Genomic DNA, 25,465 nt, shown 5'->3' with positions numbered 1-25,465 from the left:
ATTTTTTTCATTGTTAAGGAAATACACCAACAGTCATGCAGAATAACTGAGTATTTACTAAACGAACGGTAAGCATCTACACATGTAAAATAACCTCCACTCTAGTAATCGCTGTAAAAAAAAAATGTTTCTTCTCTTGGGGGACAGAAGAGGATCATGACATATCACTTGAACTTTTATCTTATTATATTTTACAATTTCATCAATTTTAAATGAACTCCTGTGGCATTAAATATACTCTTACAGAGAAAATAGCCATTACATTTAATTACGCAAAGGTACATTATTTGAATTGAAATGTAATTTCACACATTACTGCAAATTACCATATAACTAATATGAATTACTATCTGAAGCAATTATATTAAATCACACCATCTCTGGTGGAGGTCTGGGCACTCTGTGTAAGACAAAAGAGAGAAGTATAGCTCTCATGCCAGTATATGTGACATGTGCCAAGTCCTTAAGCTGACTGCCAGTGAAACAACCAACCAAGTGTCTTTGTCCATGTGTCTGAGCACAATGAATGCTGATGCCAATCAGTTGTAAGATTGACAATAAAATTGTAGCAGGTGATATCTGACAGAAACTAGTAGGTTGCCGTGTTAGAGAGCAACTAAAAGTAGTGACACTATTAATCTAACAACATTATTAGGTACCATAAAATTATCTCAGCTTATTTTTTTTGTTAAACTATAGACTTTAATATAAAGTTTTAAACAAAAAAGCAATTTTTGAATGCTACTCTGTTACTTGTATTTTTTATTTTTTAGTGTTTTAGTTAGCTTCAATGTAAGCATATTGCAATGGAGCTCAGCAGTGCGGGCCTTTTCAGTACAAAGCAACTTTTTCTAACAAGTAACAAGGTAGATTTCTTTTTTAAATGCTACACTGTTACTTGTTTTTCGCTTGTTGTGTTTTGATTCATTGTAGATAGCAATCTTTTTGTTAGCATTTTGCAGTTTACCTTAGCGTTTTTAAAAACAGTGTAGCCTTTCCAGTACAAAGCTACATTTTCCAACAAGTAACAGCTTGTAAGCAACAAGCTACACTGTTAGTTGTATTTTTCACTTCACTTCTTTTTGTTATCATTTTGTAGTGTAGCTAACTGCTTTTGAAACAGTGTAGCATGACTAGTAATGGAATAACTTCAGTTCAAATTATGAGTAGCTTATAGCTTGGCAAGCTACAGTTTTAATGTAGCTTCCTTAACACTCATCTATTAAAACCACACTTAAATTACTTGATCCTCTAGACCACAGGCTTCGTCTTCAGCCAGACACAATTTAGCATTCACTGCGTCAGCTCTACTACATGGAAATCCTGTTTATTAAAGACAATCTTCACATTGAACTAATTCAGCACTGGCAGTGAATGAAGATTCTTTGTTGAGAAGCAGATGGAGCATCATGAGACAGAAGCAGATGGAGAGAGAGTCACAGCACAGGGAAGCTCACACTCTCTGAACATTAAAAGTTCAGCTGCTTCGGCCTCAATGCAACATCAACAAGTACAAAAATCCCAGCATCATTTAGTAGATCTTTCACTTTGTAAGCCACAGTCCGTTTTGTATATTCCTGCCATAGGTTTTTGATACAAGAACAATTGTAGAATAGTTACTTTGGGAAATTATTTTGGCCATTATGTTCATTTTCGAGTTCATTCATTTTAAAACGAAAAGAGACAAGACCTGTCGTGATTTAACATAATTAGCAACAGATCTTTTAAAAAAAAAATTTTATTGTGACGTATGAGTGAAACTGATAATCTAAAAAGAAACAAAAAATATAGGTTGGGGAGGGACTTTCCACAGTTTGTAGATTGGATGGAGGCAGATCTGAATTTGAGTCACCAGTGAGAAATTTGTCATTTCACCAGAAGATTGAGTTATGAAATTTTGATTTAAAAATTACAAACTCAATTTCTTTTTAAATGTGTGAATGAATCGTTCACAATAAGGCCAAGAATATATATTTAGAAAATAAAGGGTGAATTTCCATTTCATGCTGACTACATAACTGAAGTTCATTTTAAAAATAAATAAAAAAAACATTCTCCTACAGTTTTCAGTCTTAGTACTATTCTCTCTCTCCCTCCATGGGTTTCTTACATTAACCTCTATCTTTAATCTTGACTTTGCACATGGGAGTTCTCTTCATCTGGATTTGAGCGTGGCAGCAGCTATGTTTGTGATGGGTTGCTCTTTTCAGATTGCTCTTTTCCTCCACCACCCACATAGAGATAGAACAGGCAATTTTTTTAATGATAATTATCATCTCTAAACATATTTATGACAACAACAAAAACAAACAGCAGCAAATCGGAAATCTATATTGAACATTTGTCTTTATGCTTGTAAGCAATATTTTAAATAAAGAGGTTTAAAGGTGAAGGGTGCAGGATCAGTAAAATCAGAATATTTTAAATATGTAGCCAAATTATGAAAATAAGATCATACCATAAATACTATATCAAACATGCCTGTAGTATTTACTAATGTTACTATTGTATCTGCACCACTCCTACTCAGAAATAAATTATATAATTGTTCAGAACACTGGTTGCAAAAGCACAAATCCAATCTCTCTGCATGAGATAGTTACTGACGATGAAACATCCACACATGCACACATTTTACATGACGGAGAGAGTGCGGTAGTGCGGTTTAGCCTTCAGGCCTCACCAGCTGATGCTCTTTGGCAACATTTACATTACAACCCACAAACGTTGGGCAGGAAAAAAGCACATGGATTTGATATTCTCAGATCAGTTTCAAGACTCATTTATAAGTGGAAATCAATCTGATATGAATCGAATATGTGCATTTGCGTCTGCCGTGTAAGCAGACAGATCGGATATTCCCGTCAATGCGAGTCATACGTCATTGAAAAAGAGACGGCGGTGAATGACGTCATCTCAGTTGGACACCAGTCACAGCGATTACAGCAGAGATCTTTGCTACATTGGCCCAGGCTGCAACAAGTGCTCTCTTCTTTTTCTCCGCCTTAAAATTTAATTTATTCCTTTGATGGCAAAGCTGAATTTTCAGTATCGTTACTACAGTCTTCAGTGTCACATGATCCTTTAGAAATCATTCTAATATGCTGATTTAAATTACATTTTAAAATATATTCAAATAGAAAACAGTTCGGGTTGTTTCAACCCAAATTTGGGTCAAATATGGACAAACCCAACCGTTGGTTCAAAAATTGTATTTAAAAATTGAACCCAAAGGCTGGATTTGTCCATATTTGACCCAAATTTGGGTTGAAACAACCCAGCATTTTTTAAAGTGTAATAGTATTTCACAATATTACTGTTTTTACTGTATTTTTGATTACATAAATGCAGCCTTGGTGAGCATAAGAGACGTCTTTCAAAAACAAAATTGTAATGTTTCCAAACCTTTGACAGGTACTGTACATGTATACAATTTACAGTTTTTTCTGTTCTAGGAAAACAGTGCAAAACACTGCAACAACAAAAACAAAAAAGGGGGAAAAACATGTTGCACTATAATGATTTCTGGCCAATCAAATGTTGTACGACTAGCAACCAACTATCAGTAAAATAACTAAACCCCCATGGCTTAAAATGTGTGGTGACACACCTTGCACTTTGTAAGGGAATAATATTATGAATTATGTTAAATAATTTTAGCAGCGCTCAGCAAAATCAGAACATTCTGCTTTGCTTCCCACAGTGTGTGGATGACTGTTTTTCAGTCTCTAATACTTCACAGTCTTCTAAGTATGTCCTGGTCTCCTGATGTAGATGCTTTCCCAAGCGGAAATATTTAAAAACACTGTTTTTGCGTTATAGTGTGGACTGTGAGGTATTTGAAAATGATGATATCTCCGTTAATAGCGGGATTGTTGTACCTGCCATTCATTTTCATAATGTTATATTAAAAATATATACATAACTTTGTACAATCTTCATATTAAACGTACAGTGTGGAATTTATCGCCACTAGGGGTCGCTAACCTCTTTACAATAACAAAGGCGTAGTTTGATGACGCAACACATGCTAAGAATTATGGATGTTGTCGTCAACGTCAAGCCGGCCGATCTAATAATGTTTATGGTTGACTGAATACATCGATGCTTTTATCATGACTGTGATATGAAGCAGTTCGGGATTGCTAAGAGACAGCTATCAGCTCCACACGCGACGCGAGTCCCGCGGATATAAAAGGAATATGGACATTTCATTCTACCAAACTACACGCAGAATTACTACTCACAGGTCAGTTTATTAGACAAATTAAACTTGTGAGGTAACGCAGCGCTGTTTCACCTGGTCTAACATTACACTAGCACACTAAACTGCATTTGAATGTGTTGAAAAGTATGTGTTAGTTTGTCTGTATGAGACTAGAAGTAAACTAGATCAACATTAGAATAACATACAGATCATATTCTAACATTTTATCATTGTTGAACTATATAACATTGATTAGTTTTATGTAAATGTGCTCACCTGTTTTATATAGTACATGTAGGAGCGGTCGAAGTCTCGGACGTGGAGCTCTTGTTTATATACTGTCTATGGGAGTTCTCAAACTATCTGGAGATAGGGACCCCTCATAGGGCAGAAAAAATTCCAAGGACCCCCTCATAACCGCAACACAAATGTAATAGCTAAATGTAATAGCTAAATAGCTAAAGAGAAAGATGGGATAGGGGCAGGGGCGTTTCTAGGTTTTAAAAACATCAGGGGCTGAGCCTGAAACATTAGGGGCTGGGGGTTGGTTACAAGATAACATGATTCGATACAGATAATAATGTATATTGTAGGTCTATATACAGGGGACAGCCACACCAGCCCACATTACCCCACAGACACGTGCATTGAAATTGAAGGTAGTTAGGGGGGTTCGGGGGCATGCTCCCCCGAGAAAATTTGGATTTCTCGGAGTTACATATGTGCATTTTAAGGTGTTTGAAGGCCCCCCAAAACTGGATTACAATAGCTTTAAAAGCATGTAAGTGGGCAGTAGCATAAATTATCAAGCAGATAACAGATTCTTAAACATGAGAATGAAAATAAATGTTGAAATGAATGATCCACACTACAAAATGGAAATTGAGAATGTTTCTTCTTATTGTTGACAATACACAATCACATATTCCAAACAGGAATGGCCTTAAATGAGAAATCTTTTAAGGATTATTTTGCATATAGATGTTACATTTCAATCAAACACCAGTGCAATCTTTTGTTTGTTTATTTTATAAATATATATCTATACTTATATTTTGCTTATAGTTTCTGTAATTAGCAAAGAACATCTGTGTTAAATAGGAATACATTGTAATAATGTTAATCAAGCTGACTAAATCACGACTGTGCAGCAGTTCACACTCACAATAAAAATACAATATAATTTAAAACAAAGACAAGCTCGTTATACAAAGGAAATAATATTACAGATCTAGACAAATTGGGTTGCTTATAGTTAAAAGAATGTCAAGAACGATCATTTAGGCTAGATGTATTTTTCACATTTTTGGTCACAATATAATTTTTTTATGACACGAGTCAGTTTTGATGACTTTGCAATATTGATAAAATGTTAGAATATTAATAATGAAAAATTACACAGTTTTAATCTCCCTTTTGGTTATTTCAATACTTAATTGACGACAGAACACGACGTACATGCTCGTAGTTTCTTTTGCGTGATACAGTGCGCGCTGCATTTGCGCTTGATATTGAAGAGTGCACGCTGCGAGCACACGGCTGATACGACAGGAAAGTTTTACTGACATATAGCAGCAAAGCAGCAACAAAGCCAAAGCACAATGAAATAAGGCGAGGGGTTTATATAGGCTATTGCCCAGTTTCATTTTTGTCAGTCAACTTTTCAAAAAACATTCAGGGCTACACTCAAAACATTCGGGGCTGAAGCCCCGGCAAAATCGTTAACGCATGTGCTGAGGGGGTGCTAGATCATTGACAGGGGGGGCTGTGCAATTATATATATATATATATATATATATATATATATATATATATACACTATTAATAAATGAGCTAAACTTGGCCACTAAATATTTAATATTCAATTATTTTAATGATCACAATTAAAGTTTTAATTTTATTAAATTGAACAAGCGCAACATTCAGCATTCAATCAAATATTCTAAAAGATGTATTAATTAATAATAATGTTATAATATGTGTGCGTACAACAAGCAAGATGTGCGTTTGTAAATCCGGTGGCGCGTGCATTGATTTTTATTACAGTGTCGGCTGCAAAGATGAAGTTGACGATCGCCATATTCGCAGTGAACGCGCCTGTAGAGAGAAATGCACATCATGGATTACATAATCAGAGAGTAGCCTTTTTCTTTTCGTTTTGAATTATTTCGTTTAAAGACATTTCAAGCTTTGTGTATTTGATGTATTTCTCATGTCTGTGTGAGGCATACACTGAGTTTCGTTAAGTTAGGATGAGATGCGCTCCAGTTAACGTGCAGTGCAAGTGACCGCGCGGGCGCCTCCATGATTATTGTCTGTTACATTTGCAACTTATTCATTAAAAACAATCAATTGGTTGATGAAAAATGTATTAAAATTAAGATACAATTTATACAAAACGAAATTCACTTTGGTCCTTCGGGTCCAAATGGACCCGAAGCGTTTAAATAAAAAAATGTAAAAAATCATAGCTTCATCGGAATGGTCCGAAATTTGGTGACTTTGTTGGTACTTGGTATATGAACACCCAAAAAAATTGGGGACAGGATTTGAATAGTCTAAGTGGTTGTAAAAAAAATAGTCACACTCAGGACCTTCGGGTCCAAATGGACCCGCCATAGGAAATGAATGGGAAATTGGCAAAAATGTGACAATACAGAGTTTTTTTGTGCGTACAATCTACAAATCAGCCACGATCCAGAAAAAAAGCACACAACAGTGAAGGGGTGAATCTATAAAACATCAAGAGTGCAAAACAGACACATCCACACACACACACACACACACACACACAAACACACTTTTATACACATACACACTAATAAATTCAGATTACAAAGATCTGTTTAGAATTTTTAAAAATCACACCTTCATCGGAATGTTACGAAACTAGGTGACTTTTATGGTATTAGGTATGTGAACACACAAAAAATATTGAGGTCATGATCCAAGCATGCTAAGTGGTCATCACACTTCTGCTCTTTGGTTAAAAATGACCCCCATAGGAAATGAATGGGAAATTGTCAAAAATATGAAAACACAGAGTTTTTTTGTGCATACAATCTACAAATCAGCCAGGATGCAGAAAAAAAGGACTCAACAGTGAAGGGGTGAATCTCTAAAACATCAAGAGTGCAAAACAGACTAAATCTGTTCAGGCAAAAATCACTAGATTCGCAAGCCTTTCTACAGAGAGCTGTAAATCCACTAGTGGTAAAAATGTGCTATTGCGTGATAAAAATGCTCAGTGTGTCCACCAGTTGGCGCCCATCTCATTTAAAAAATTGCTTTCATGAGGCCTAGGCTTGACTCTAAAATGAAATACAGCTTTAATAAAAATAAAATAAAAATTATGTATATATAAAAAAATTATATTATATTCAATGGGAAAAAATGGGTCATAATTATTGCATAAATATTAATTATAAATTATAAAATTATCTCAAAACACCAAAAAAGAAAAGAAAAAATATTATAAAAAACAAGTAAAAAAAAAAAATTATGATTTCTTTTTATATATATTAATTCCGCCCTCCGGGTCCATTTGGACCCGAAGGTCCCAAGTGTGACTGTTAAACGAAGGACCCCAGAGGGTTAAAGAAAGGCTTTCTACAAAACAAAACTTAATGAAGTGGTCAAAATCATATAACCCGCTCCACGTCTCTCGATATATTGCGCATTCTATCTTACTCGTGCTGTTGCACTTTTCATAAATCAACATAAACGAAACAAAATAACATCATAATATTTGAACAAATATGAAACTAAATGCGCTTATTTAATGGCTACAACAGTATAGTAGGCCTACAGACTCTCTGCAAATTGCTGCACATTCATTTAATTCTGAATTTTTCACAAACAAGTTGAAAGGCATTTGATCAAATCAAGTTCACGGATAATTGTGCGTGCATTTATTAATCATTATGATACTAAAATCATAACAAAGTAGGCTATGTAAATCAGATGAGCCCAGAATATGAACGCAACGTTAAACGCAACAAATGCATAGCCTACACGTTAAGCATTTTCCTCCCATAGAAAACCATTATAAGAACGCTTAATGTGGCTTAATGCAGATAAGAATGTCCCCTTATTATGGCGAAATTACGAGATATTATGTCGAAATAACGACTTTGACAGATTGACGTAATACAACAGAGTTTCTATTGGCCCAAAGTTAAAGCGAGGGGAGTGCTGATGAACACAATGCGCCTGTTTAATTGGCTTTTATTCATTCATTAGCTGTGAGACGTGAAGTTAAAACCTGAGGGAAATGTTTTGGTAGATTGGCATAATGTAAAAGCCGAATGTTCATTGGTCTAACGTTACACGCGCGGGAGTAATGAATGACGATGGGCCCTGCACTTTCTCCGGGTATGTTTATATTTTATAGCGAACTTTCCACGGACCCCCAGGCAGTGCGCCACGGACCCCTAGGGGTCCGCGGACCCCACTTTGAGAACCACTAGGCATCTCGAAAACACAGCGCTGATATTGATTCTCGTTTTAGTTCTCCTTTTTTATCCAAAGTCTGCTTGCCATGGTCCGTAATGTTTGAACGAAACAACAACAGCGTGCAAATAGACATTGCGAACTCCACAGTTGTCTGCGTCTGTCGCTTTGGTTAATCAGAGGGCTCTGCTCATAGCTCTGGTTACCATGGCAGTACGAGCGGAAACCATAGGCGGAAACCAGGGACAACGCGGATATGACGCCATTGACTGCGACAAAACGGAAATAAAGAAACGTGCCGTGTCTAAAAATTTAATTAAAATTTCTCCTGGTTTGAAAGTTGTTGGAAACAGTCGGGATAATGTAAGTACACAACTAAAAAATATATATAACGTAGATATAGTGATTTTTGCTAATTTTAAAGCAAAAAAGTTACATATTGTGCCTTTAAATCCCTGAAAAGATGACAAAACTTATCCTGTGGCGAAACATGAAAGCAATTGCATTTTAGACCATATGGAATGACAATTTTAAGTGCAACCTGAACGCACTTAGTGGCGAAATATATTTCTAATAAAGTGATTCTGCCAGAAGAACAGCATGAGAACTTTATGTCTGGTCCCTCTGTCATTTCTCACTGAGCTTTTGTTACATTTCACTCATACGCAGTAAGATGATTTATGCACGTTCAGATGTTTCAGTGTGGAAGAGCAACTTTTTGAAAGCGCTAGTGTGGAAAGAGAGCGTTTTGAAATGAAAACGCCATTTTGAAAAGAATCCGGATTCATTTAGATGTAGCCTGAGAGGATCACACAAACTCAACACAGTTCAGGACAGCTACACAATGCCTTCTGCTCAGATTCTGCTGATTCGTTCTCCTGCCCCGTTCTCTTTCCTGATGCTCACTGCTGATGATAAAAATCAATGGAGCCTCTATTGTCTAGAGAAGCAAAGTAATGAAACCTAATCAGGATGACTCATCTTTGGGACAGGGACAGAGCAGCATGGGGTCCACAGCCATTGTCAGGATTGAACTCATCTGAAGCCCAGTTACACATGGAATGGCCTCCATATCAAATGAACCACCAATATGGCTACATCTAGATATTTTTTTATCTTTATCTTTTATCTTTAATAATAATTTTGCGCATAAGTATTTTTACTCTATGATGGGAAATAATCTTGTTTTTTGTAATTTTACAAATTAGAATTAATTTATAGGAAATGCAAATGTATTAATAACAACCAGTTGTTTGATTTTATTTATTTTTTTATTTATTTCTATAAATTTTGTATCTGCTTGTTAAGTCTGAAGTCATGCATCGCTGTTTCCCAGTCCAAACACTCTATCAGACACTAAATACAGACAACAAGTGGTGCTAGTATACACTCATAATGTGATGTAATACTACTGAAAAAGTAATAATCTCAGACGGCCAGACAGTGATTCATCTTTTATGAATCGTTAAAATATTGGTGTCCGGGATGCCATGAGCCCGAACACTGTACACTGTTTCTAAAAGCTTAGCTTAAATGTGTGATATGAATCCAAAAAGTCTCTAAATGTCACTAGATGACATCATGCCTCGTTTGTGCATATTTGTGACGTCATCGCATTGTACTTTTAGCAAACCCTCAAAATTCAGCAGTTCAGTTTACAAATCCAACAATATATACACATTAAATCCCGATTTCCAAAGATGAAAAATTAACTGCAAAGCTTAAGATCAGAGTTGACAGTATTTCAAGTTCCATGCACAACTTCACAATTGTCCAAAATCCAAGCTTTGCATTCAGAATCACAGGGCAAAAGAAAAGACTCAGTTTTCCAAAGCTCAAGTTCAGTTCGCAGTTCAGTTCAATTCACAGTTCAGTTCAATTCGATTAATTTCAAAGTTCAAAATTAATCAATAGTCACTTCCTGAATGACCCATATTAAATGTCTGTTACAATTAATTTTAAATCTGTTTGTTCAATTTAATTCTGTCCCCATTTAAGTTTCAGGTCACCACTTCTAAACAATTCTAGTATTCTGTCTGCCTAATGTGTTTTCTCTCCTAATCCGTGCTCACATACTGTATTTTAATATTATATAGCTGAATGTCCAATAAAGCTGTTCTCATTTCCTACATATTTTCTCAGACATCAGAGCAAGTATGATTATAGTGAATGACAAAACATTTTATATGTTTAAGTTTAATAAAGTTTATTATTCAATTTGAAAATGTACAATGTACATCTCTAAATAAATTATTCAGAGAGTTTGGAAACTGGATGAACTAAAGCCCTGTGATAGTGAGTAATGCAAGTGATAAGCACACGAGAAGAATGGAAATCAAAACGGTCGAACTAAATTCTTTAATTATAAAACAAAGGTAAAGCGGATTGGTCCGTGGCAACATCTCCGTGCAATTTTCCCCCTTTTTCCACCTTGCTTTAAATTGCTTACAGTGCATAAACTGAAAACGCTCGCTTTGTCCACTTAACGTTCTCCACGGCCTTCGTGAAACCCCCTCTGGGTTCTCTGATCTTCATTTGCATGTTAAGACATTAGAAGGCCAAAAAAAAAACACACATAAGAAACACCTTTAAAACATGTCAGTGGGCAGTAGATTATTTGTCAATACATTCTCTCTGCATCACTCTTTCTTTTTCGTCTCCTTAACTTGCCCTGTCTGTTCCCCTTCTAAAGCTGAGCTTTGACGGATAGTCTTTTCATTTTCTTATGTGTCAGAAAGCAAACATAGGATCAACTGATATTTAGCCTATATTTTTTATTAATCATTTTCTTAGACAAGTTAATTTACTGAAGGCTACGAACGTTAGGTAGATACGTTTATTAAATTAATTCACAAAATGTAGGCCTACACATCCATTATTAATCTTATACCTAATATGATGAAAACAGCTTCATTAATATTTCTTGTCCCCTCACATTGACAGTTACTAATTATTACATTACATGAGTCACGTAAATTTTAGGCCTGTTTTCAATTCAGAATGGCACAAGTTTGTTGGTTTGCCTGATTCTTTGTGTCTGTCATTTAACATTTCTATCCTTAAACAGCTGTCAAATATGAAATGTTTAGTTTAGCTACTTACATCTTGTACTTACTGACTTTTAACTGAAGCGTCACGCTGCGGTGTTGACTGGAATTCGCGCTCAGCAACTTCTGTGAACATAAAGCCCGTCTACTTTGATATGACTGGTCATCTCAAATATTTTGACATTGACGAGCAGTGACAAAGGCAGCTCAGATAAGAAGATTTTGGTGCTGTGCTGCATCTTAGGAGGACTAAAGTATTGTTAATACTATATTAGGCAATTATTTCACAATATTTATTATATACACCTCATAAAAACAGAGGTCCGGACCTCGGTGACCTCATAGCTGGCTACGGCCATCCACGTGATGTCTGAGACTGAGACTAAGGGTCGTATACACTCATGATGGAGGAGAAGAGAGAGTGAGCAAGAGGAAGATTTGAAGAAAGACTGTAGAAAGAGAGATGGCTGAGGGTAGGGCTGCACGATTATGACACAAATAATAATTGCAGATTATTCCCTTGAAATTGTAATTGCGATTATTAAATACGAATATTTACTTAACATATAGGCTACATAAATTGTAAGAATATGACTAATAGTAAAGACTACTAATAAATAAACATTAGGCCTATGCTAAAGCAATTAAATAGCAGTCCCAAACTAGTTTTTGTTAATACAATGTTGGTATGAGCCACTACAGTCATTTAAAAATATAAAAAATAACACAAAGTGAAAATAAAGTGGCATTTTGGAAACAACAGTTACCATGGTGAATACACAATACTTACAAGAACTGTTAATGAAACATGGGAACTGCTCCTGGTGAATAGAATGAAAATCATCCCTGCATGCAAATCATTCTCAGCTAACACACGATGTACCAGTAACGTCATTTATTGGTATTTTACTTTTATTTCGTGACTTCGCCTACTAATTTACAACGTAACGACGTTGCATGCTGGTAGTTTCTTTTACACTTTATATACAGTGAAGCGATACACAGCGCGCGCCGCCGCATTTGCTACGAGCACAGTGTACGGCTGATAGGACAAGATCAGTCCGTTTTTCTGAGGTGAAATACTTTTCATTTCAGCGTACATTTACGTCACTGCCTGGTAGTTCCAATTGTGCTGGGTTTTCTGAAGTAGTCGTGATTCGCCTATCATAACATAACATGCTCCAAACACACGCACGCAGAGTGGATTTTCTTTTGTAATTGCGGCTTTGAACGATTACGTAATCGTGGCATCCGTAATCGTAATCGCGATTAGAAATTCGATTAATTGTGCAGCCCTAGCTGAGGGACATTAAAAAGAGAAAAGGTCAGAGGAATATCACTGGAAAAATAAGGGTTATGATCAGACAAGAGATTTAGGATCCAACGTTAATATTAGAAAAGCTTTCCAGCACTGAAGACACTTAAAGGCAAAATATGTAGTTTTTCGCTGCCAAAGGTCGCTTATTCAAAACAAAAGCGTAGCTTGATGACGCCGAGATTGAGCGCGGAATCATGGGAGTTGTTGTCTTCACCTCACAGCCGGTGGAAAAGAAGCAGAGCAGGGCCGCTGGAGCGATTGCTAATGAGAGACGAGCGCGAGACACGGCTCGAGAGCAGAGAAACCTTACTATGCCGCAGACGCTGCTTCCGCTTCTTCAGGTCAAACGTATGTGGGGTAACGCAGCGCTGTTTTATCATTTACATTTGTCTGTTGAAAATTGTTATAATGTCACTCTGTGCGTTCGCTCAGTGGCTGCTATGAGACACTTGTTGCACACTGCAGGAAGATAGATCGATGTTAGAATATCGTATTAATAAATACTAATAAATACTGGATTCATAAATTAATTAATTGATTACATTATGTTAGCCACTTGACAAAATAGTGTTTTTCTCTGAGGCATGGTAAAAACATGGTGGAAAATCAAGAAAACAAGCGATTCAAACAATAAGACTATAGTGTTGAGCTATATAACAATGATTTGTTTTCTGTCAATAAATGTGTCCAAACAGTTGTTTCTTGGTCTAATAAAACATACAATATATTAAAGCGTCTTTGGTGTTTCCATGGTTTCTGAAAAAAAAAAAAAAAAAAAATCGAGAAATCGGAAATCGAGGGTAACGCAGGTATGGCGTCACTGATAGGCGATGCAATGACCTGGTAGACACAATCCGTGACCTGGTTAAAATTCCTTATTTCTCAGGATTTAAACATTCTTGGAAACATCTAGGATAATGTAAGTACTAAAGTCAACAAAATATATGACACTGTTCTAGAGGTTTTTGGATATTTTAATCCAAAAATCTTATATATTGTGCCTTTAAGCAGGAAGGCCTGAAAATGGATGCCAAGGTTGCGTTGATTCTGCTCCATATGTGAGCAACATATGACCAAAGATATGCCCAGAACCAAGATATCCAGTTGTTGTAATGTTAGGTATAGTAACAGGACAGTTTTGAGTGTCATTGTTTGTCTGGAGCTGCTGTGATGCTGTGTATATACTCTTGTGTACTGTATGTTCCTTTTTTGTTTTTCCTTGTCATTTGTTTGTTGTCTTCCCTTTTTTTTCCCGCAAAGCATTATTTAGCTTCCCTTAAGCTATGAAAAAGAGACATCCACTCTTGCATTGTGTCTTTATGCATTTTGGGGACGGAGCAATGAAGGGTGTGTTTGTTTGGGTTGATTTCAAATATCATCAGTGTTTCTCAGAAATCGCTTACTGCACCTTTAACAACCGGATACTCAATTTGTATATGTTTATTTAATGTTTATGGCCAAAAAAGTATTTGGTAACTGGTTTGCAAATATTGCAATCCTCACATAATGATATGAAAATAAAGCGACTTAATATTAATATAATAATTTGACCTCCTTAGGTTGAGGATAAACAATGCCAGGAGGTTGAGCATCTCTCTTCAACAATCATTTGTTGAAATAGATGAATTATTAAGAGTTTTGGACCTTATTATGCAGCCTATTTGTGTAAAATTGCATTATCAAAGCCCTTTTCAGTAAAACACACAATGTATTTTATAACTGCTTTTAGAGCAGTTCATGCTCATGTTTTAGCTGCTAATGTAGCCAGTCAGCTCTGAGTGGATCAGCACCATATCTGCCATCCATGAGATGATCCAGCCCACGGTGAGAAGCACAGCTCATTCAGATGAGTCATCTCACAGATAGGCCCTAACACACGCCAGATCCCAACACACACGCCTGCACAGATCAATATACAGCCATGCAGTATGTTCATGTGTACCTATAGATATCTGAAACATATATGATTAAATAACAAAGTCAGAAATACATTTCCTTTCCATGTGGAAGAAATTCTATCACAAACAGATGAGGGTCCTCTCTAACACGTCATATATGCATCTTGATGACAGATGCTCTTTCCTGTTATATCATAGCCAAGGTCCATCCAGAAGGTACTTAATCTGTCCTTCCTGCAATAGAACTAATGCTTTCAATCATCAACCCATTAAGAGCATAGTGGCAGGACAATAAATTGCTTTTTCCCTTTAAGGCAAGACTACTTTTTGCATAACAGGGCTCTGTAGGGTCATATATGGAAGTACACATTCAAGTCACCTTCATTCAAACCAAGAAACCATTTCACATAATGACGGGATCATTTAACAGTTCACATTCACATAAAGGGCGTCATGTACCATTTTTTGAGGGTATACCATTGAGTCCTGGCTCTAAGGTAAAACCAAACCAAATGGAGCTCCCTAGGGAGAGAAAACAAAAATGTTTGCAGTTTGAATGGGCATGACACTTCTATTCATATATACGGGTTGACTGTTTGAAAGGGAAACAGGAAAAGGCCTGTATAAATAAGCTTGGACAAATGGTTAATCAATAAGTAATGGAAGTAAATCAATACAATTTTTTAACAACAACTCCTTTAAAAACTACTTCCTCTTCCTGCATCAGACATAACTCAATCTTGTATTTTCAGTTGTTAGCTTTTCAAGATTATGAACTGACAGCCTGTCTGCTGTGTTTACCATTAAGCAATCATTTTGAAATTAGCTATATTTGGAAACCACAACAAAATGCTATAAGAGAACTATGTTTTTATTTCTATTTTATTTTTATGGTATCCGCCAATAATGATTGCACATTATTTTAAGGTGACGTAGTTACATTGTACTTACTCAAATAAGTACTGAGAAATATTAATTAACTACATGTACTTACTATAGAGTTATGGTTAGGGTTTGGATTAGGGTTAGTTACTTGTAATTATGCATAATTTACTGTTATTACTATAGCAAGTACATGTAGTAACGTGTAACACTTAAAATATCCAAGAAAACCTCTTTTTTATGAAGAAAACATCCTAGCCGTGAAAACTTCCCTTTTTTTTCTTGGCTAGCATTACAGCAGGCTTGTGCACAATTCAGAATTGAATTGAGAATGACTCCTTAATTCCAATTAAATTCTTGAATTTGAATTGAATTTGAATTGATGTCAAAAACAGGATCTAGAATTACAATTCGAATTTGAATTAAAGAAAGCAGAATTGCAATTCAATAAAAATTCAAAGAAATTCATATACATATTTGTATATTTAGATATGATTGCATTATAATATGTGGGGTGGCTCAGTGGTTCATGTAGGTTGTCTACAAACCGAAAGGTTGGTGGTTCAATCCCCGGTTCCATTTGACCAAGTGTCGAGGTTTTCCATGAGCAAGACACCTAACCCCAGACGAGCTGGTTGTCGCCTTGCATGGCTGACGCCGTTGGTGTATGAATGGATGAATGTGAGGCTATGGCGCTTTGGCGGCCATAGGTCTGTGAAACCGCTATATAAATGCAGTCCATTTACCATTTAGTCACAGAACAAATAATTAAGTTTAATTTATTGTAATTGTAATTTTTTGGAACATGATGGAACATGACTCCATTTCCCAGAATGCTTTACTTTAACCAAGTATTTAAAATGGTTGCTAAACAATTTGAGGTGGACATTTGTTTTAAAGCACAATTTGATGGGCAACACTGGACTTTTTAAGTTTCAGAAGTCCCTTACAACTTCACTCTGCACCTGTTGAGAGAATCTTTAGTGTTGCAGGAAAGATATTCAGACCAGAACTGTGCAGACTCAATGAAAAGGAGTTGAGGAGCTATTGAGAATTAGATGCAACAGTGTTGCTCAGTAATTTTTTGCATTGGAATAAATGATAACTTCATTTACAACAACTTTGTGTTTGTGTGATTACCTTGAAATGAAAATTACATTGGAACAAAACTAATTAAACAACACTGAGGGGGTAATTTATTTCAAGAATTTGATCAATATATATTTTAGAACAAAATGTATGCTGGGTTGAGGAGTAAATAGTTACGTGAAATGAAATTTCTGTTATTAAATTACACAATTAAAGTAATTGTATTTAGTTGTATTACTGAGGTAAAATGTTTAATTCAACTAGTTACTAATCAACTTAAAACGAAATTGCTTTGCTTTGATAAAGTTATCCAAATAAAGTAATCCAAACCACATTTATAATGGGTAACTAATAACAGTAAGCAATAACATTTACAAAGTAACCTTCCTAACACTGAATGCATGCGAGACTCAACATATTCTTTCTGTTGTGTGACTGTGTGGAATTTCTTTGAATTGCCATGAATTTAATTCCACTTCCTGTCATTCCAATTCAAATTCAATTCAATGTCCTGTGGGGCGGAGTAAATTCAATTCAAATTCCAATTCATGAATTGAATGGAGGCCAATTCTGAAATTCTGAATTTTGCACAAGCCTGCATTACAGTATATTATTTGGGGAGAAAAGTCAGATCTTAAAGTGGCAGCAGCTTATAAACCTGCTGCAGTCTGCTAATGTTAGTCAAAAAGAAAAAGAAAAAGAGAAAATCACTCACTGCACTTGACTGAATAACATTTGAAGCTTTAATAAGGATTCACCTATATTTAGAGTGAAGACTATTTTACATTATATATTCAATTTGTACTATTGCTTGTAATTATTTATCGCTTTGTTCTTATTTTATTACTGACTGTTTACTCGTCTTTAAAAAATGTTGAACTTTATATTAGTTGGGCTAGTAGATTTGGTTGAGGTATAAAAATTTGAATCGAGAATTGCAAAATTTCACTGGAATTACATGCAAGCCACATTTAAATCTAATAATGTTAATTAATAATTAATAATCGTGATTAATTGCAGAAAAATGTGAGGTGAAATAGGTTTTTTTTAATCGACTGACATATAGTAATATTTTTTTTTGTACTAGGCTATTGTCTATCACCATGGTCAGCCTTTCCTTCCACTAATGTTCCTGTCAGTCCCTTTGTATTTATTTCTCTCTCTTTTGTTTACCCCATGTTGCTTTTGGGGGCAACTGAGGAAACAGGGATGTGTTAATCCAGGGTCATATTTGGTAAACAGGTCTAATCTGAGGCCTCTGGAACAGAACAAACACCCACCCACACACACCTCTGCCATCACAGACATACACTGTGCCAACCCGCCAACTGTTGAAATATATTAATAATGCATAAATAACATACTACAATAGCAAGACAAGGTAAATCCTGTGAATTTCTGTCACAAACTGATGTTCATATAAACTCAATCTCCTCCACATTCATAAAAAAAGTATTTGGGAGTCGTTCCAGTTAGACAGTATATTAAAAAAAAAAAAAAAAAAAAAAAAGAGAGAACTGTCCTAAGAATGTGTTGTTGTAATTTAAAGGTGCCATATGTCATGTCTGGCAAAAAAAAATCAAGTCATACTCCACATTCCATACCAGATGGGGGCAGTATACCTCCAGAAAGTGAATTGGTCTATGCTCCGCCCCTACCTTCTTAGCTGCACATATACAAGTTAAAATAGGGACAACATCTATTTAGAGTGTTACGCTGCCCGCCTGAAGCTAATTTAGCAGCATATATCAAGTTTGATTTTCATTAGCAATACCACTTCTAGTTAAGTTATCATTAGTCACCAAAAAACATTCGGTCTCATTACACCTTGCAATGTTTTCCGTTACGTTTCGTGCGTCCAGGGTGTGTAAAGCAGAAGCAGCCTGGCCAGCGGCGGAGTATGCGCGATCCGTGAGTGCTGAAGACGTTCTGCACGGCTTTGATGGGTGCGCAGGAGGACACAAATGGGCGGCGACAGCTTCTTCCAGTGGCGGGAGCTTTTTCCTCAGCGCCGTCAACAGATAGAGCGTTACTAAAACTGTATACACCGCCGCCGACTTGAGCTGCAAAGAAGCTCTGGCCGCCCTGTCAAGGACGCTTGTCAAAAAGTACGGGGAAACTTGACCGCTCTGAATATAGTGAGTGAGTGCGCGCGCGCGCGGCCGGGGCTCGCTCTCTCTCTCTGCTAGTTCTTAGAGGCAGAAGAGCGCGTGCGCGCTTAAAATGTCATATTTTGGTATGATCGTTCACCCGCCAGTGTGGCGGATAGCTTTTTGAGATTTTATTTGTGCTTCAGAGCGCGTTTTTTTCCCTGCAGCGGGTGGTGGTAGGGGTCTCTTGCCAAGGGCTTCAGCCATCCTTCCGCTCTCTTCCCTGAACTGAAATGTAGTAGTGGGCTGTACTTTCCACATCAGGTTCAAGTACGCCCACAAGCCGTGCGAGTTATTCGTGTATTGCATGTTTGGCTGGTGGTTATGTTGCCCGTATACCGCCTCCCATGGCCGAAACTGGTATTACGACACCTGTCGGGCCGTGGCTAGTAATGCTAATGCTAATTAAGGTTGATATCTCTGCAGCACTATAACTTGACATTTTTTTAATGACATCATCGCCCTTATTTCTTCTCATTCTTTTGATGTGTGTAGCTCATTTTTGGGATATTTTTACCTCAATTGTTACATATGGCACCTTTAAGTACTTCTATAAAGCGTATTTTATAGATTTTTTCTGTTAAAGCTCAGGCACCTATAAAATTATTAACGTAATGGTAGGAAAATTAACAGGATGCTTAACAGGATAGAACCAAACTAAACCAAACAAAGAGCTAAAGTTAGCCATTGCTCAGTGAGGGATTTAGAGTTAGTTTACATGAGGGTGTAGACTTGAACTTGAAGTTATCATACCGATTCATGTAATTTTAATAAACAGGGTGGAATATTTTAGACAATCAACTATTATAAAAAAATAAAATAAAATAAAAAATCACATCATTTATCAAATTAATTGATGATACTCGTGTGCTATTGTTTTATAGTAAAAATGTCACTTCCTGGAGAATGATGTATGAATTTTCACTATGGGTTTTCTTAGAAAAAAACTGCAACCAGGCAGCTACTAGCTTTTTTTGGACAAAAGGATATTATAAAAGACTAACAGGATGGAAAGAACAATAAATCATTTAAAAATCACCTCCATGCTTACTCAATTTTCAGCTAACTAACTGATATAACTGATACAGTAATCAAAAATATGATTTCAAGTTTAAAATATTATGTTTAATACTTTTCCAATGTTTTCCAACATATATCATGGAACTATGAAAATAGCATGCAATAAACACAACCCTTGGTCACTTAAGGTACACTTAAATGGAATAATGCCTTGCCTTGCCTTAAGGGACAAAATATAAAACCCAGTGACCTCTGAAAACAAATGATGTGAGACATTTCTCAGAACATTCCAGCCATTTTTGCAACTGCTTTCAACCAACTGGTGTCACAGTTATTTTAAATTAATGTATGAAGTCAGTTCCACTCAAGTTCACACAGTATTTAAGAGTCCAAACTGTAGGTGTACAGATAATAATAACCAGGCTTCCACCACTTTATATGCTCATCCTATACAAGCCCATGTAAATGTACAGATGATACTTTCTGAGTCCACACCAAAACCTATCCAACTATCCATACTAAAAAATCTATAGTACTGGGCTGAAGCCATTAAAATTGTCATTGTATTTTTAATGATGTTTTGTTAGCTAAACAAAGTTTCTCTGCCGACTTAATGCACAATTTCAAACCACCATTCAATATGGCATTCTGTAACTGTATTTCTACACTGCATGCACTTAGTACTAAAAAAAATGCATTTCCATATGTATATGGATATACTCATTCAGTCCAGCTTAATTCCTTATTTTGCAAAGTTCATCTTAGTTCTTTGACCAATCTATTGTTGCCATTGAACAAAGGCTCTCATTCTTCAAAGCATGGAGTGTTTCTGTAGTAGGGGGCGGGGAGAGTGTTATCACAGTGAACTGAAAGCCTAGTGGCTCTTTTGATGTGCAGACAGACACAGGCACTGCAAAAAAATCATACAAAGTCCACATATATTTAATGTTCTCAAAGATGTCTATTTTCTATTTAGCCAGTCACATTAATAATTCTTCCACATTCTGGGCCTATCCAGTACAAGGTTTCAATTTAATTTCAATTTAATATATATATACAGTATATATATATATATATATATATATATATATATATATATATATACATACATACACACACACACACACACACACACACACACACACACACACACACTCACTATAATACTATATATATACATACACTCTATGCCCTGAAGCAAATCTAGATAAGCACTACACTTATTTCCTTGCACCTTCTCCATGTGTGGACCCATGTCTATGCTTTATATGCCTTATTGAAGTACTGTCTAATAAGATTGGGATGCTCCTGACATTATGGGACAGTGAAAAAATGTCTATGCTTTATATGCATTATTGAAGTACTGTGTAATAAGATTGGGATGCTCCTGACATTATGGGACAGTGAAAAAATCTTCTTCCACTTTGGGCAGATGCCAAGGCACTGTTTTCTTTAGCCTGCTGGGAAATACTGCTCCAGCTCAACTCCAGTTACTGCCAAAACAACCAGAGCCGGCCTCTGTCTCGCCGCCGTCCAGTGACAGCCCTTTCATGCTGTCTGTGTGCACTTCCTCTTCTGCTGTGTTACATCTCGCAAAGATGTCATTTTTGATTTTTTCATTATATTATATTATATTATATTATATTATATTATATTATATTATATTATATTATATTATATTATATTATATAGAGGCAACTGGAAGCAACTTTAGCCAGTCTGGGACTCCCAGCAGATTTAGTTACTGAATTAGTTACTGAACCCCCCCCCCCCCCTCCTCCCCCCCCCTCCTCCCCTCCCCCTTAATGATCAACATCAGGCAGAAAGTGACTCAAAGTCTTCTGGCTATATTGATATTGGCCATTTCAAATTCAGGGTTATAAAGTAGTACATCAGTACATATCAAGCTTTATGTTTATTGAATTGGCTGATGAATTTGCTTTATATTACAGAAACAAAATAATGACAAGTTACATTAAAAAAGACCTATGTACATTTCTGTCATTACTCCCAGCATCATTCTGTAAGCCTCTTACACAAAGTAACAAATAAGCACTCAAGCTAGACTTTACTCAATTTAATATATTCATTAAAAGTAGAGCAAGAGGACATAATGGAATTATTACTTTACGACTCCCACATGGCACACAGACAAACCCCCCCAGTTAATACTAATAGACTACAGGAAACTATTTTACACATTATGATGCATCGTCTTAAGCTGTCTTACCAACTGGAATAGCTGCTATTCTGCAACATATTTTGGTATCATAAATGCAAATCAAGATGGCAATAAAAAATAAACTGGGAAGAAAAAACATTATTCATTACACAATTACACATAATATTTCCCGCATAGATCTACCTTATATACAAATAAATAATATTGGTCTTACTGCTTCAAAACTAGTAAAAATGTATTAAAATATTATAATATAAACGTATTGTGTGCAGCTCTAAACAATCTATTTATTTTCCACAAGGTTAATCTTATCACCATGGAGGAATTCTGTGAAAATCCATTCTCGTATCCCTGACATGGGGTTAGGTGGAGCCAAACCTCTGCTGTACAGGAAATACTATCACTACCACTGGTACTATTTAAAGCAGTCTATATGGCAGCCCTTCTATTAAAAAACTTAGTCTAACCCCACCCAGACATTTCCAGGGTCACTAACAATTGGTGTCAGCTGAGCAGAGAAGTCACATAATAGGCAATGACACGGGATAATTGTTGTTTATTAAGGAACCATAGAAATAATGAGCAAGAACATTTAACGATCAAAAATATGGTTACAATATACAGCACACATGCACTTAATGTGCATGAGGACATTTAGACTGCACTGCATGCCATTGAGTTATCAGAAAAAGCAACAATAGCTGCATCTTGAAGATATGATAAAAAGTTTTCATTTTATTATGAACTTCTTATAATATCTTTGGAGTCATGAGGTAACAAACATCAAGACTGTCAGATTCTGCCATGCTTTTGTAATAATCAAGTATTTAAAATATCCTGTTTTTGGGATCCATATAGCTGACATTCATTTTCAATGACGAGAAGATTTGGGAAGTCTGGGGCAGAGATGAGAGGAAAACCGTGGACTTTTACGCGAGGAACCAATTAGAGGTTTAATAATTCTTTCAAAATATCCCTGTAATATAACAAGTTGCACAGTGAATTAACTAAATTAAAGGAAGATGCAAAGGAAATAACTCATTTTAAGTGCATTCTGAACTAACACCTGATACCTGACCTTTGACTCAAACTATCCAAGAAAGCCTTTCCACTCTTATCATCCTCAGAGACGAGCATCTTAGTAGCCCAGTCTTGCATATTACCTTACTAAAACTACATTTTTCGGAATTCATCAAGGTGGATATGTCAACTTCAACCAGACATGATTAGAGGTAAAAAAAAAAAAAAAAGCTTGGGAGTTGAAGAATCATTTTGAAAACACTGTGTGAAGTGGATTACCTTCCTATTTTACACCTTCAGGTAATCCAGGCATGGCTAACCCCACTAAGCCTGTGCTAGCCACACTTAGAGATTCACCTTTATGTCACAGCTATTTGAGGCTACAGTGATTGTCGCTGTCACTTTTTGCCATAGCGTTACCTAACACCTAAAGCCCTGAGATCTGTCACTTGCTCAAGTTTGGTTTTCTATTGAGATGGGGACCTTCACAGACTTAAAGTTTTTATACTGAGCAAATAATCTCCTACCCCTAAATCTAACAGTCACAGAAATGATTCTGCAGTTTTAGCTTTTTGAGAAGATACCAAATATATCATTCACACTGAATGAGGAAGTAGCAAATGGTTTGTTCTGATGTTTCACATGCCTCAATAAATTGCATAACACATGCTTGTAATCCATATAGCAGGGGTGGATGACACACATATGTGCCATTCAAGGTAAATTATACAAACAAATTAGGATTAAATCCCCTTAATTTATCACTATTCATCATATTTCAACAATTAGATTTGATCCGGCATGTTTGTGCACCAGAAACGCCACCGACCGTTCACGCAAAAGGAAAAATAACAGTGTTTGGAAGCAGGTGACATGATACTGAGTTTATCTGATCCAGCGTTATAAATAAATGATATGTTCTCGTCAGGCCGACAGTTACATAAAAACCTCCATCACGCATGTGAAACAAACCAGTTTCTCCCTCCAAAACACAGCTGACAGCGGCGTTCACATGCGCACACTGAACTGCACACATGAACACCTCCCTTTAAAGAAATGGCCTTGAGCGGAAACATGATTAAAAATGAGTGCTGCGTTTCAGTATAATGTGTATGTGTATGTGTATGTGTGTGAGAACTCCATATACAAAGAGAATTCTGAGGCGGCCAGCTGGGCACATAAGCCGTAACTGCAAAATCCAAATAATCCTTTACAAAGACAAGCCATCTAAAGGGGGGTGAGGCAAAAGCACAAAGAAAAAAAAACAGCATATATGCCTGCTATTGTACATTAGAGTGCATAAGCGTGCGTGTGTACATATGAGATACATTTACATGTGTGTGTGTGTTGATGTGTGTCTATGTTTGAGATATCCAGCACCTTCAGATCTATATTGAGTTACCGGAATGTCAAGCCACTCAAAATAGCCGGACAGCTTATGGCATTTAAAGCAATCACGCGCCGGGCCGTACACGCAACGAGAGGCAAAAAGGAGGCAATAAGATAAAAATAGACCAAGCCCTCACCTTCCATCATGATTGCAGATTTGCATTCCTCTATCTCCAAGGAGCCTGAAACGGGAGGAGGGGAGGAGAGAAGCCCCTGGTTACCAGATGGAGAGATGTAAAAAAAAAAACAGCACACTTCCAGCCTCCCAAACCCTTGGGTTTAAAGTCCCCGTGTCCCTCGTACGACGGGCCGTCGGATGTTTTAGTGCTCCGCGTTTAGGCCATGGATGCTGCTGCTAGTCACTGCGGCTGTGGTCTACACGATTACCAAAGGATGCTCAAAAGGGGGCAGGAAAAAAAGCAGAGTGGAGAGAGACAGAGAGAGAAGGAAGGAGGGAGGGATGGGGTGAGAGAGAGAGAGAGAGAGAGAGCGAGCTGCGGGGAGGGAGGCTTGCTGAGGTCATCACTCAGCTCAGCCAATCCCATGTGCACTTCTGCATGTCACATGGCGAGTGGTTCAGCGCTTCTGTCAGTGTCCTCGCTGGGAATTCACATGCAGACACACACAAGCACACACACACACTTGCACACAGCTTACCTTGTTATGGTGCAGCATGCCGCTCCTGCCAAAACAGAAAGGAACTGGATTAATGGCGCGTTGGGTGCCACAAAGCTAAATACAGGAAACTGTCCATGTTAAACACACACAGACGGAGATACAGTTACACGTTGAGGCCCAGCAGGCGGGCCGT

General features: G+C 36.7%; 1 protein-coding gene across 1 annotated transcript in view; it reads right to left on the bottom strand.

Moving 5' to 3' along the window:
* The window catches only part of sgip1a (SH3GL interacting endocytic adaptor 1a), a 73,377-nt gene extending 47,912 nt beyond the window's left edge, over positions 1–25,465 (bottom strand). Inside the window, exons 1-2 of the mRNA XM_081381715.1 lie at positions 25,312–25,465; positions 24,792–24,836 (exon numbers count right to left, since the gene is read on the bottom strand). Of these exons, the coding sequence (XP_081237841.1) occupies positions 24,792–24,801 (10 nt within the window). The 5' untranslated portion in view covers positions 24,802–24,836; positions 25,312–25,465. The remainder of the gene's footprint in view (positions 1–24,791; positions 24,837–25,311) is intronic.

This window comes from Scardinius erythrophthalmus, assembly GCF_964197995.2.
Source record: "Scardinius erythrophthalmus genome assembly, chromosome: 12".
Classification (NCBI taxonomy): Eukaryota; Metazoa; Chordata; class Actinopteri; order Cypriniformes; family Leuciscidae; genus Scardinius; species Scardinius erythrophthalmus.
This window is presented reverse-complemented; position numbering and strand designations above follow the sequence as displayed.